The sequence below is a fragment of the Pimephales promelas genome, chromosome 10, assembly GCF_988280905.1.
Source record: "Pimephales promelas chromosome 10, fPimPro1.hap1.1, whole genome shotgun sequence".
Classification (NCBI taxonomy): domain Eukaryota; kingdom Metazoa; phylum Chordata; class Actinopteri; order Cypriniformes; family Leuciscidae; genus Pimephales; species Pimephales promelas.
Genome location: NC_142778.1, coordinates 7,072,482 through 7,086,476, shown reverse-complemented (window position 1 = coordinate 7,086,476; position 13,995 = coordinate 7,072,482). Strand labels below are relative to the sequence as shown.

The 13,995-nt window shown below is 38.0% G+C and overlaps 2 protein-coding genes across 2 annotated transcripts; both read right to left on the bottom strand.

Annotated features, from left to right (window-relative positions):
* Nucleotides 1–253: 253 nt before the first annotated feature.
* On the bottom strand, nt 254–10,864 carry grk7b (G protein-coupled receptor kinase 7b). Its single transcript, XM_039647650.2, has 4 exons — nt 7,872–10,864; nt 6,002–6,439; nt 1,979–2,250; nt 254–725 (listed from the first exon to the last, which is right to left on the bottom strand). Exons 1-4 carry the CDS (start codon nt 8,469–8,471, stop codon nt 386–388), a joined length of 1,650 nt encoding a protein of 549 aa, XP_039503584.2. The 5' UTR covers nt 8,472–10,864; the 3' UTR covers nt 254–385.
* Nucleotides 10,865–11,006: 142 nt separating this feature from the next.
* On the bottom strand, nt 11,007–13,186 carry rnf7 (ring finger protein 7). The gene is made up of 3 exons (XM_039647651.2): nt 12,953–13,186; nt 12,062–12,109; nt 11,007–11,480 (listed from the first exon to the last, which is right to left on the bottom strand). The coding sequence occupies exons 1-3, from the start codon at nt 13,125–13,127 to the stop codon at nt 11,362–11,364; spliced, it is 342 nt and encodes a 113-aa protein (XP_039503585.2). The 5' UTR covers nt 13,128–13,186; the 3' UTR covers nt 11,007–11,361.
* Nucleotides 13,187–13,995: the final 809 nt, after the last annotated feature.

Below are 13,995 nucleotides of genomic sequence, written 5' to 3'. Positions count from 1 at the left end.
TTTTTAAAATTATTATAAATTATATTACCAACATATTTTTTTTTTTTTTTTAAAATGAACAATTGCAGAAAAAAATATTAACATGTCTATTAACAGCGCAGCAACGTCACATTATTTAGCCAATGCATCAACCATCAGAAGAACACACAATTCATAACCTTTAAACCAATGCTCAATAAAAGCACTTGATATTAAAAGAAAATAACACTACAAAATAATAATAACATGTATAATTATGACCAAAAAAAAAAGTACATTTACTGTAAGCTCTTTTCTTCAAAATTGTGAGCTTACAGGAAAAGATAAAAAAACAGGGGTGTGTGTTTAGGTAGTTAAATTAGTTAATAAAACCATTTGTTTTGTTGTGCAATATATTCTTATTTTGTCACAGAAGAGTGCAAGATTTGGATTTTTGCTCATTATCATTATCATCCAGTCCCGCTAACAATTTCTTCCTATCTGGGTCATTAAGCTCATCAAAGAGTCCACTGTCAATCATCTCCTGTTGCCATGGAATTGGCACTGCCCCTGTGCTGAATTCCTTAAAAAACTTTTCATCATTGGCATCAAATTCAATCCCCTTAACCTCAGAGAAGTCGCGGATATCACCTGTGTCTTTAGCGTACACAACATTGGGTTTGGGCACCCATGGAGGTGCGATAAGTCCCGCTTCCAGCCGACGGATGTTGATGGATTTGAAGAACTCGTGTTTCCGAGGGTCATCCCTGTGGGCAAAAAAACAAGTTTACAGTCAAAAATAAGTCATATATGGATACATTTATGGTTACTGCATTAAGTTTACCAACAGTTTTCTTAGCCAAAATACTAAAGCACTAACTCAACTCCTGGAGGGACAATGTCCTGATTAGCTCCTCCAACTATCTCCAAAACACCTCCCCGGAAGTTTCTAGTAATCCCGAAGACCTTGATTAGCTGGTGCAAGTGTGTTTAATTAGAGATGAAGCTAAAGTCTGCTCAAGCTCCACACAGAGAGGCCTTGAACTCGAGACCTTATGTTGTGGGTGCGGAGGCACAAACCACTGAGCCACCTATCCGTCCCAGTATACAAGTATTTTGAAGCCTTGCAAAAGCATTGTGATAAATAGACCAAAGTCATTTTATACTGACAATATTCCCCTCTGTCGCAAATCAAATCAAAAGTGGAGCCAATACTGCAGGTTGGACGTCGATGACATAAAAGGATGGGTTTTGCAGGCCTTGTTTCTAAACCCATTGACATTAAATCTGGTGTGACACATCTGTCGGCACCATGTTTGATTTGAGAGCTGAAGATTGTCAAGTGAATAATAACTTACATTTTAGTCTGTTCACTCAAAATTGAAATTACTTCAGAAGACTCAAAAGGGCATGAGTCATATTGACTACTTCTATTATTCGATTTTATGGTTTTTGGCCATTTTTGACAGATGTGACAGGAGCTGCATAAAGATTCTTAAAACAATTCTCCTTATGTGTTCAATGGGAAAAATTGGATTTGGGCTGCCATTAGGGTGAGAAAATAATGACACATTTTTCATTTTTGGATGAAAGTGCTCCTATAAGAGGATTCAAATACAAATTTTAGTGGGTTGAAATAGTTTCAGCAACTGACATTGGGAATAGTATTATATGTTAAAATGTCATTTAAACCTATGAGCAATGAAGCTGATATTAAATATCTTTGTGTCTTCACCCACAGAATGAAAAAAGACAGAGCTATTTTGTTTTAACATTCATGCTTTGCTCCATCCAAACCCAGTGCCGCGGCTCCAAAACCACTGCTCTCAATGCGAAAGGCTGACAGAAATGGCCTGTTTCTTCGATTTGCTGCCACACTGGCTTAAATTTGCTGACAGAGTAAAGCTTCTGCTCCTCTGTTGGCACACGGAGGGCAGTTGGACTGACCATGTCCTAATAATGACCTAGAGTGGAAACAGTGTGTCCTCTTGCCATGAAACACAGAAACGCTGCCACTTACTTGCAGCCGAGGCGTTCTTCAGTGTTCTTTTTCAGAAAAAGACTGATGATGTCCTTGGAGGGGGCGTCAAAATTTTCATGTTCAAATTTGCACTCGTCTTCAAGAGTTCTCCTTGTTATCTCTTCTTTAGCAACCTTCTCTTTGTGATCTCTAAAGGGCAAACGGCCAGCCACCATCTCATAGATGCTGCAGCCCAATGCCCACCAGTCCACTGACGTACGATAGGGTTCACGCTTCAGGATCTCTGGCGCCATATACCCCTTGGTGCCAGCCTACGATGGAAAAGACAACAAGAGGGATTATGAGAGAGAAAAAAAACATTCAGCCTTCTTGAAGCCACCTGAAAAAGCATTTCAAATCATATTTAAAGCCATCTATCATGGTACATACTCTTTGACCTTTTCTTCATTCTCACAAAAATCCAATTTCAGAAGAGATTCCTGAAACAAGTTACAGACACAAAAACAGTCTCTTTCCATTTAACCAGGATCTCCAGGGCCGCATGTCAAACCCTTTGAAAGGGTGTGCTCTGCCAAGCCATATGCCAGCTTTGGGTAATACAATACTGCGATTAGCATTAGCAGGGGCTTATTTAATGTTTTATGGTACCCGGGGAAAAATATTTTTTAATAATGAAATAGTCCAATGCCTAATTTTGCCACTCACTGTTTTAGTTATTAGAGCCAATCAAAGTTTTACCTGTGTCATTATGAAACCGTTAACAGAATATTGAATAGTCAAGTTATTTGATACACAAGTGGTTTGTAAAATGGTTGGATGGATTTCATGGGTTTCTTTTCAATTATGTGTGATGTATAAGGTACTCCAAAACTGAGTGGTAGTACTCTAATAATTCAAAAGTTATCTACTCCAATTACATCAATTCTAAACTTACTGTGACAGGAATTAAATAATGCAGCACTTTAAGCCAGTGTTTCCAGACCCTGTTCCTGGAGGCACACCATTTCTACATCTGCATCAGAAAATGCATACTTCACCACAATATAGTAGATGAAAAACAGTATGAGAAATGGGTGGTGATGGCACAGTCTATAAGACAAATGCCTTTGGTGTGAGACACCAATGTGTCCCTGAGCAAGACACTTAAGACACTTAAAGGCATACTCCACTTTTTTTTTGGAAATAGGCTCATTTTACATCTCCCTCAGAGTTAAACTGTTGAGTTTTACCTTTTTTGAATCCATTCAGCCGATCTCCGGTTCTGGCAGTACCACTTTTAGCATAGCTTAGCATCATTAAAGGTGCCATATACAATAATTGAGGTAACAATATACGAAAAATGAGCTACACGCATCAAAAGAATGAGAAGAAATAAGTGCAAAGATGTCATTAAAAAACTGACAAGTTATAGTGCTGCCGAGATATTAACCTGAATTAGCATGCTAAATTACTAGCCCCGGCCCGGCAGGTATCGTAATACCAGTTCCGGCCATGGGAGGCGGTATGCGGACGGGCAACGTTAGCACCAGCCAAACTGCAATACGCGAGTGAGTCGCGCTCGCGCCGGCTTGTGTGTGTACTTGAACCTGATGTCAGTCGTGTGGAAATACAGCCCATTACTACATTTCAGTTCAGGGAAGAGTTCAAAAAATGATTGGTCGACATTATGCATGAGGAATACATTTTGGTAAGTTGTAGCATACTGTATCTTTCAACAGAGTTCATGTTCTTTTTCCAGCTAGTAGAGACGATCGGTTCACGTGCGCTAGGGATATGTAGTGTAACATGTACAAGCGCCAAAACGGTATTATTCTTTGAATTGCGTAATATAATTGACAGAATCTGAGAGCTTAACTAACCTGCTTGCTAAGTGTCAATTGCGTGTGTCTCACGGTGAATTCACGGCGCTAGCTTGATCAACATCAGCGAATGCTGTCTGTCAAATTAATTCACTAACAATAAAAGTGTAATATGAACAAAACGAATACCATAAACTTCAAATAATTGCCAAAGCTTTTATTTTCCCATACCGTCGAAATGCACCAGCTTGTTTTTGAGATCTATGAGGCGGTCTTCATCATTTAGTGTTGAGATTCATAGTGTTTAGTTCACTCTAGTGTTTAGTTCATTGAGTCTCTGATCTCTAAAAATCTCCAAATGTTCCACGTGAAACTGCGGTCTTCCAACCTTTTACTATCATGTCAAATGATTTGAATAACATGCGCGATGGTAGGAGCACAAGTCATTTTTTGGAGGTATACTGCCCCCATCTGTTATGGAATATGGAGTAGGATTTGATTTATTATGGTAGATGGCACCTTTAAAGTGCACAAGACCATTAGCATTTTTTCAGAAAAAAATGACCAAAGTGTTTTGATATTTTTTTCTAATTAAAACTTGACTCTTCAAATGTAAAGTTGTGATTTTCTAGAATGATATGACTAGGAACTATACTCTCATTCCTGCGTAATAATCAGGAAACTTCACTGTCGTACCATGAGTGCAGCAGGCGCAATGTTATGACACAGCGCATGAAAATAGTCCCCAGCTTCCAACGTGACCTAGTCATATCAGCCTAGAAAATCACAACTTTACATTTTCCGTCGGTCTTAATGCACGATGTAACTACAGAAGAGTCAAGTTTTAAATAGAAAAAAATATCAAAACACTTTGGTCATTTTTTTCTGAGAAATGCTAATGGTCTTGTGCACTTCGATGACGTATGCTAAGTTATGCTAAAAGTGGTACTGCCAGAACCGGAGATCGGCTGGATGGATTCAAAAAAGGTAAAACTCAACAGTTGAACTCTGAGGGAGTTGTAAAATGAGCCTATTTCCAAAAAAAGTGGAGTATCTCTTTAATCCCAAGTTGCTCCAGAGGCGTGCAACCTCTGACATAAATAGCAATTGTAAGTCGCTTTAGATAAAAGAGTCAGCCAAATGATAAATGAGAAACAGTGTTTGTCACAGTAGGCAAGTAGTTAGTACTTCTGGCAAGGTGTTTTTGACAGACAATTTACTATCCCATGAGAGAAAATTTGTGAATGGCAGTAAAGCTTTTCTGATGCTGAAAGGTCACAATGACAACATGACACATGTAGTATGTCCGGATTACATTCATACAACACACATTCATACTACACAGAACCTCGAAAAGTAAGTACCTCAGTGGACACGCTATTTTTGGATACAGCTAACACAAACTCTTTCTATAAGCACCTCTAATGCTACAAAGTTTGTTAGTGGAGACTTCTTAGCTGGGTCAGATAAATGAGATGTGAAATGTGTACTGTACATCCAAAATGTGTACTGTTGGTGTAACGGAGGCCAGCTAGTTAGAGCTGTACAAGTAAACCTCACTTCTCTGGCATGCTAGCGAATGACGCTAGTGGCTGCAGTCTTTAGTGTCCTGTTAGTGTGCCCGTCTTCCATGCCAGCTGATGTTGGTTCATATTCTGCTCAAAATTGCTGCTCAATAATGGTATGCCTCCAGGAACAGTGTTGGAAAATATTGCTTTAGCGCAGTTGTAGCCAACCCAGCTCCTGGAGAACTCACCGGGAGTTCAGCTTCAACCCCAATCAAACACAACCTGATCCAGTTAATCAAAGAGTTCATGGTTACTGAAAATGACAGGAAGGGCTATTAAAGCAGGGTTAGGACTAAATTCTACAGGAAGGAAGTCTCTAGGAGCAGGGTTGGCTAGCCATGCTTAAGTGTTATAGTATCAATAAGTACTTTGCAAAGCTGTAACCACACATTTATTATTGGGGGTAGTATTAAGACTTTTTTTCGGACTCAAGTTTTCAGCAGTTACCTTTTCAGGTGCCCACATATTCTTTAAAGGAGCTGTATGTAAGATTGTGGCCAAAACTGGTACGGCAATCAGTTTCATATTACTGTAGAGCGGTGTATCACCTCCCCCTACACCCTGACTCAAGGTTGCCAGATAGGCTGCAGGATCCAACATTTGTTTATTCGACAAGTCTACAACTACACCTCCCACATTTTCCAAGGAGATAATATTTTTTTTCATAAAACCTTGTATTATCTTCCTGTCCTTACCTTTTGAGAGATAGTTTTCCCGTTTGGTAGTTCCACAGCTAGGCCCAGGTCTGACAACCTGCACTGGCCCTGACTGTCCAATAGGACGTTTTCTGGCTTCATATCACGGTACACAATATCCATAGCATGTAGGTGTAGGATACCAGTGGTGATTTGAGCTGTGTAGTGAATGATTCGCTCCATCTCAATGCCATTCTCCCCAATGTGGTAAATGTGGTACTTCAGATCTCCTCCATTCATCAGAGTCATGACCAGACATAGGTGTGTCTTTGTGTCAAATGCATAGGCCAGGTTCACCAAAAACAGACTGTTCACCTTCTCCAAGATTTTTTTCTCCAGTAGAGCCATCTTTTCCCCACCTTTTTTCTTCAGGCGTTTCTTGTCCAGCTTCTTGCAGGCATACATCTGACCCGTGTTTTTGACCTGAACAGCACACACCTGTTCAGAGAGAGATTTAAAAGAATATTAGAAGAGAAAAAATGCTGTTGTTTATTATGGAAAAACACAGAATATGGGGCAGCAGTAAGAATACACACCTGAAAATCTATTCAGATGAAGGAATTATTTTATTATGTGCACTGAATATTATGTCAAAGGTACCAGGAGTATTATTTCCAGGGGATTTTATTACAGTTGGCATTTGGGATTCAGCCAATGTATTACACAATGAATCACACAATGAATTTTACTATTAATAATAAAAGATAAGGGGATGTGCATGTTAATGTCAGTAATTAATCTTTTTTTTACTCATTCTTTTTATAAAAGATTATTTAAAGGTTGAAATACTTGAGGTTTATCTTTTTATAAAACTATTTTTGTGAAGACATTATTTTAACTTGTACATGTTTGTAGATAACCTGTTCCAAGACACTCCTTTAAAATCTGGCCATCATATTTAATGGTATTTTAATGTTTATGTAAACAAAAAGTGCATATTGATTCTAATTTTACTTATTTGCTGGGTTTCGACATACATTTGGCAAATAGATTTCAAGGATCTTCAACTTGTGTATTGTCTCTTTAGTTTTGTCTTAAAGGTGAAGCAATCTGCAAAATATTGCCTGTAATTCGAATGAATTTCCAGAACATTCTCCCCATCTTGCATTAATTGAAATAACTAGTTTCACCCCAAACTCACTCCACAGGTAAGTATGGTGACAGTGGACATGCCAGCTTCTGAAACTAATATAGCAATGTTTGATTGTACCGCAGTAATTAAATATTAATTGAAATCAACCTATGCATGGCTTACTTGGCTGTATCTGCATATTATTGAACAAATTGAACATATTGAATCCTGAGCATGAGGCAGAAGTTGGGATTTTCCTACTGTGACATATTTCCAAATGCAACTTCTTCTTGAACAAGGTAAAATGTAGGGCATGAATTGAATTTGTTCATCAGGAATTGATTGATTTCATGTAGGTGATAGGTTGTTATTGAAAATGTAATAAATTACTGTTTGTTTGAAATCAATTGCCTTTTCTGTTGACATCACTAAACAGGCTACTGGACATGATCTAATCCATTCCTAATGAACAAAATCATGCACTCTTCAACATTTGTTTCTCATTTAATATCCTGCTTAACTCTGAAATGAAATATTTCACTGTTGAAATATGTAATGACATAAAATGTCTCACATGACCTCTAAAAGTTAACAAAATGATATTAGCAGACAATTTAGTTTTATAATGAACATTCATGAGACATGATAACTGTAACTAGAGTTGAACTGAACAATAACTATCAAATTATTCAAGCTGTTACCCAAACCAAGAATCCACAGCTAAAACAGAGAACTTCTAAAACATGTAATATATTTCAACATTAGGTTTGTGACAGGGTAAGAGGTGCAAACACTCACCTCTCCAAAGCCCCCCTTCCCCAAAGTCCTGAACTCATAGAAGTATTTATCAGAGATGGGCTGCTTCTCGAATTCCTTCCACTGAACAAATCTCTCAAAGAACGGGCTAGTCTGATACTCATTGAAAGGATTTCCTCTCAGAAACTCTTGCGTGGCTTCTTTCACCTGTCCCATCATCACTTCCTCAAAGTCCTTCTCAGAGACGGCTTTACACTTCTCCGCCATGTCCTCTGTCAGATAAGACAGGAAACTTTTGGAGTCAGTTTTGCAGAATTTGTTAATGATATTCTGCCTGGCTTTTTCTTTAGCACCTGCCTCTGCTAAATTCCAGTCATTCAGCTCCTCCAGGAACTCTGCAGCGGCAAGATATTCTGGATTGGAGGCTAAGAGGAACTGTCGGAAGCATGTTTTCCCAATGGGCTGCCTCTCGCAGATGTCGTCAAAGTCCTTGGGAATACCTGCACACACCCTCGTACAGTTTTCAAGTTGGGGAAGAATTAGGGTACGCCTTCGTTTCCTCATCTCCTTGTCGTCTTGGCTCTGTGCTTTCAGGTAGGCTGTGTTTGCCACTAAGTTGCCCAGTCCCCCCATGTCAGACATGGCTGCGGCGAGGTGAAGGGTCAACTATGTGATGCTGCAGCTAACAACGAATAAGGACATCAAATATAGGCAGCACAGTGGCAAGCTGTGATATGCAGATGAGTCAAAAAGAATGGGGCTTCAGCATCTCAAGTCAGAGTCTTGAGCCACTCATGTAATTGCTTAGTCAGAATTAAAAACCTCAATAGGGGTTTTCTCTTAAGTAAGTGTCTTTGCATGCTAATACGTGGATACTGCTCACGGAAGGAACTTATGCCCTACCCAACTTAAGAGGCTTTGTACTATGTTTAGCCACAATGCTAAGGGATAGACAATGCAATTGTTGCCTGATGTGCTCAGTCCTCTACGGTCAACTTCAAGTTCGAAAAAATAAATAAAACTTGATGGGTTTCCAAACAAAATGTGAGTGCTTGCCCATGCAAAATGTACTGCTTTAATGCAATAGGGTGTTGCTATCCAGTTTTTAAGCAAGTGGTTCTTAAAATTTTGCCCAAAATGTATATTTTCTTTGATCTCTACTTTCACGATAATACAAAACTCCCCATATTAGAGTAACATTTACAGAAGAATAAAATTTGTTACTTTTTGGAGCTTGGAAAGGTTCAGTTCGAGCAGATGTTTGATTTATACCATCATCACTGTCCTCGCCAGAGCTAATTTCCCAGTACATTCAGTATCTGGCTCATGTTCATTCAATCTCAAACAGTCTCAAACCGATAATTTTCAACATCTTCAAAATTAATATTTTGATCGCTAACAGCTTCTTTACCAGATCCACAATTAAGTGACAGTGACACTAATAAACACTTCAAGTTGTGCTGATGCTATTCTTTTGTTTTCTGCCTGCAGTAACTACGAGTGAAACGTCACTTCATCATTGGGTATTAGACATTGTCACCTATTGTAATAAAGGTGAATTAGATTTATTCAGTCATCTAAGATTCATTATTGTTATATACTTGGGTAGTTAGAGACCCTATACAATGTTTTACAAAAAAAAATAAAAAATAATTGGGAAAACAGGCATTCTTTTAACGTTTCTTTCTTTTTTTTTTTTCTTGTGTTGTTTATAATGAATTGATTAAGGAATACCAAGCAGGTTGATAGCGTTCAAGGGTTAATGATGCATGATTATCTGCCAGATTATAGTAAAATTATAGCTTTTTTTCCAAGGTCTATTCAAATTCTGAACCCCAAGTATGAGCCATATTAGTGATGCTTGCCTCAGCTTAACTCCAATTACATTTTATTGATGCTGTTATAAGCTCATAGATCTCAATTGTTTTAAGTTCTTTGAGTCTGGAGACTTTAGAATCAGACATAGGACAGTTTTAGAGCTCATTATGACAATAAAATGAGAATAAGCCTTCATCAGGTGTAAACAGTATAGTAAGATCTGTCCTCTTGGCTGCTTTAATCAAGCTTTGTACACTGGGGCAGCCATAGGTTGTCTGGCAGTCAGCTGACATATTGCAATGATGCAGCCTTACAGTACTTGCAACTTTTTTCTTTTTATAAATGAAAAATGTGTAATGAAACTTCAAATGCTTGACATGATTTTTGTAGAGTAAAGAACTTGTGGATTTAAATGTATTTTCACTACTAAAAAAGTAACTTTTTTTTTTTAAATGAGTGAGAACAGATAGTAGTCAACAATATAATAGACATAATTAGACATTTACCCTTGGCTGGATTTATACTAAGCTGTAAACTCTTGAAGAAACATGTGATGGGTATAGACTGCATAAATAATATTCAATGAAAAAATATGTTGGGCAAGCCTTAATTATTTCCAAAGCAGGTGTTACGTAGTAGAACGCTGCCAGACCTGAATGTGAACTCCCTAAAAAAAATGTCTAAATAGTATGAAGTATTTATATGAACTTACATATTGTTTATACAGGACACTTGTCACACTGGCTGCTTAACATGTCATGTCAACTACCAAATACAATTTAGTGCATAATATTTAGTCTCGATTGCACTGTTGAGAAAAGCCCTTAACCCCAGAATGCACCAGGGGTGATATCAGTACAAACAGTTTACAGTACCACTGGCGTCACATTTCTAGTAACTAAATCTTTGTCTTGGAAATTGTCCTTATGGGTTCCGGACTAATCATTAGCACTCAAATCCTGAGCTAATTGTTTCACTAGAATTAGCTGAGGATGGAGCAAGAAGAAATGTACTTGCAGAAGACTTACAAAATGCTTTCTCACCGAGTTTTCAGTGTTGAATAGACATTTGTTTTTTTCCCAGTTTTGTGCGGTAAAACATTTCATAGAAAGATTTCTCTCTTAGCAAGTTCCCATGTAAAAGTAAAATTTGCCTGCAAGCGATCTTTATAAATATTGAAGTTTATTGATGACAAGAACCATTGCTTTAAATCTGCCCATTGAGGGATTTTTAGAGACCTGTACACTAATAATGAATAATAATTTAAACAACCATCAATATAGAAAACATAAATTCTCACCAGAAATACTTACATGATTTTTAAAAAACCCTCACCCAGTAATCAGTATAACACCAATAAAACATTAAATTCTTTTTGGAATTTATTTCTAGCACACTTAAAACACGCATTCATAGTACAACTTCAGTTAGAATGTCACACATGATGCCACAAACACCCAAGTGAATCTGCTGTTTCCCCGAGCTCTTCTGGCTGGTTCTTGTTAATGCTGCGTGAGGTGACAGAAGGGTAAAGCTAACCAGTGTCACCTGGATTTCTGCCAATATCCATGGTTTCACTTTGACAGTCAAATACATGCAGATAGGTATTCCTACACATTCAGCGGCTGGAGATGATCTGATATTCAGTCTTGTCTCCCTAAGGGGAGAAAGTGCCAAAGTGGACGGAGGAAATGTGTGTACAAAGCTCCAATCCTCACTTGCCGATCCTCTGTACCACCCAGTCCTGTTGGCATAGTGGGCATCTATTGTTCTGCTTGACCCAGAGGGACATGCAACAGTTGTGGAAGGAGTGGTTGCACTCTCCCCATACCACTGAGAGAAAGACAGAATAAGAGACGGTGATGCTTTGGACCCCACTGACTTTTATTTAAAATCAAAAGATATTCTTAAAAATATCTATTTGAGTTCCACAGAAGAAAAATGTGAGGGTGAATATATGATGACAATTTTCAGTTCTAGGTGAAGTACCTCTTTATGTCTTTGCTGCTATAAATATCATAGTGTGAGACTGTCCTTTGATTATACCAGTTGTCTAACCTACCAGTGTAGAGGCAGGGCGCGTTTGATGACGCAAATGAATACTATGGATTGTGCACTTGATCAAGGTACTTAACCCCTGGTTGCTTTAGTTGGATTGCCACTTATTAGTACTCTGTAAGTTATCCGTTCTGTAAGTCAAATGTTTCTAATACAATCAAATGACAAGGTCATTTTTAGTATTATTGTGCATTAAAATTTAGAGAAATGAAGAGATACAATATGACAGAAAATATTAGTGAAGGGCAAACTGTAATGGCAAAGGACTGTGGTGCCATCTGCTTCTAAGGGCTTAATGCAATTTATTAATTAGAAAGGTAATCAGTATGCCAGCAGTGATGTTACAGTTGACTCACCAACACAGTCCTCTTGTTTGTTTTCTGCCTGGCACCTCAAGCATGCATCTGAAATACATTTTAAAATACACACCGTTCATAAACATACCTAGTTCTTTATATTGATTTAGGACAGAAATAAGTTTAAATCTAAATCATGTTTCTGAAGAAGACACAGTTTGAAGTTGGGAATAGTCTGTCTTAGTCTCTAAGCCTGACCTACCTACCTAGATTGCATGTTGGTGTATTGAATATGTAACTTATAATAAACGCATTTGAATGTTCAATGCAATGACAAGTGCATTTTGCACATTCAACGCAGTCTTCTGGACATTGTTCGTTTTTGACGTCTGCGCAGATTCATTTGATGCAGCATTTCTGAGCATCGCAGGTGTTCAACCGTTACCTTCAATATTCTTAAAGATTTTATTCAGCAGGTTACAGCATAATATTGTTAGCATAGCACATTAGGTTTGGCAATTCTTGTAACATCATAAACGGCGACGATTCAAAGAATTAAACGTTTTTTAGACAGCATAACGTAAGTTACAGGTTCACTGGTCATTCGAACGATCGATGAGCATTAGTTACTGTTGCAGAAAGTTTCGATTCTCTGATTTCTTTTTTTTTTTTAGAACTAACGTTAGGTGCATTTGATCGTAACATGTTTGGCCAGAATACGACTTCCCAGTGTTTGAGTCAGCATTTAAATTTAAACGTCCTCTTATGATTTCCACAAATGTTGTCAGTGTAACGTTAACGTTAGGCAGCAGTTTTAATTAACTATTAGTGTGTCAGACGAACGCTAACGTTAACTACATTCATGGTCTGTGAGGTTAACCAGCTAACAGTCACATACATGCTAACAGTTACCTCAGGTAACGTTAGCCTGTTAGCTAGAGAAACACTCACCCATTACTTGAACCCGACAAATAGCGCATGTGTCGCATTCCACGTCCCAACTCCACATTGCCACAGCATTCCACTTCTTGAGGGAGAACATCTTTTCTCCCCCTGATTTGGATCCTGAAGAACTGCTGTGAGTGTGCGCTAAACCCGGCTCATCACCATCGTCCATCTCCGCCATGGCGAAGAGGAGCAGCAGAAACAAAATGGCTGGGATAGGCGGGTCTGCAGACACGCAGATCGGTCTCTCGGTGGAGTTGTCTGTTAACAGGCCCATGGCTGGATGTCTTAAAATCTATTCACCAGTACAGTATATTTTTAACACACGTGGTCAAGTTCATTTTTACCATTTGCTCTAATTTCTATAGATTTCTAATTTATCTTTTTGAAACAAGAACAACGAAGAGTCCAGAGAACAAATTGATTTTTTTTTGTGTGTTGAAATTATGTTCTGCATTTTTGATAGTTCTTCATTTATGTAAGGTTTTTGTTGTCACTTTTCTGCATTTGTGATGGAAATATATTTTTTAATTTATTATGTTACTTGTGTTACTTATGTACTTGTATTTTCCACACATTTTATTAAATGTGGAAAATTAGGCCCCCCCCCCCCCCCCCACACACACACACACACACACACACACACACAACAACAACAACAAAAAAAAATGTTTAGGCCTATTCATGTTTATTTGGTAACAAGAGTGCTGTTGTGAATTTTAAGTTCATACTGCCGAATCATGCCAAAAGTAGTGATTATTCATGCCCCATTCCGAATGATGCAATTGTATCACAGGCTACTGTCAGGAAAACAAGGTAAAACAATAAAGAATAATAAGACATTCATTAATGTATAGCCTCCATAAAAATAACGTTTACAGAGGATTTTGAAAGTTTTAAAATTCTAAAAGAAAAATCTTGAAAATTGGAATGCCAAATTTTTGAATCTGGTCAATAAAATAAAAAAGCTCAATTTGCAACATGTCTGCTTTGATTTGTACAAATTCTGTATAATAATGTATGCAGTGTAAAGTTAGCCATTCAGAGTG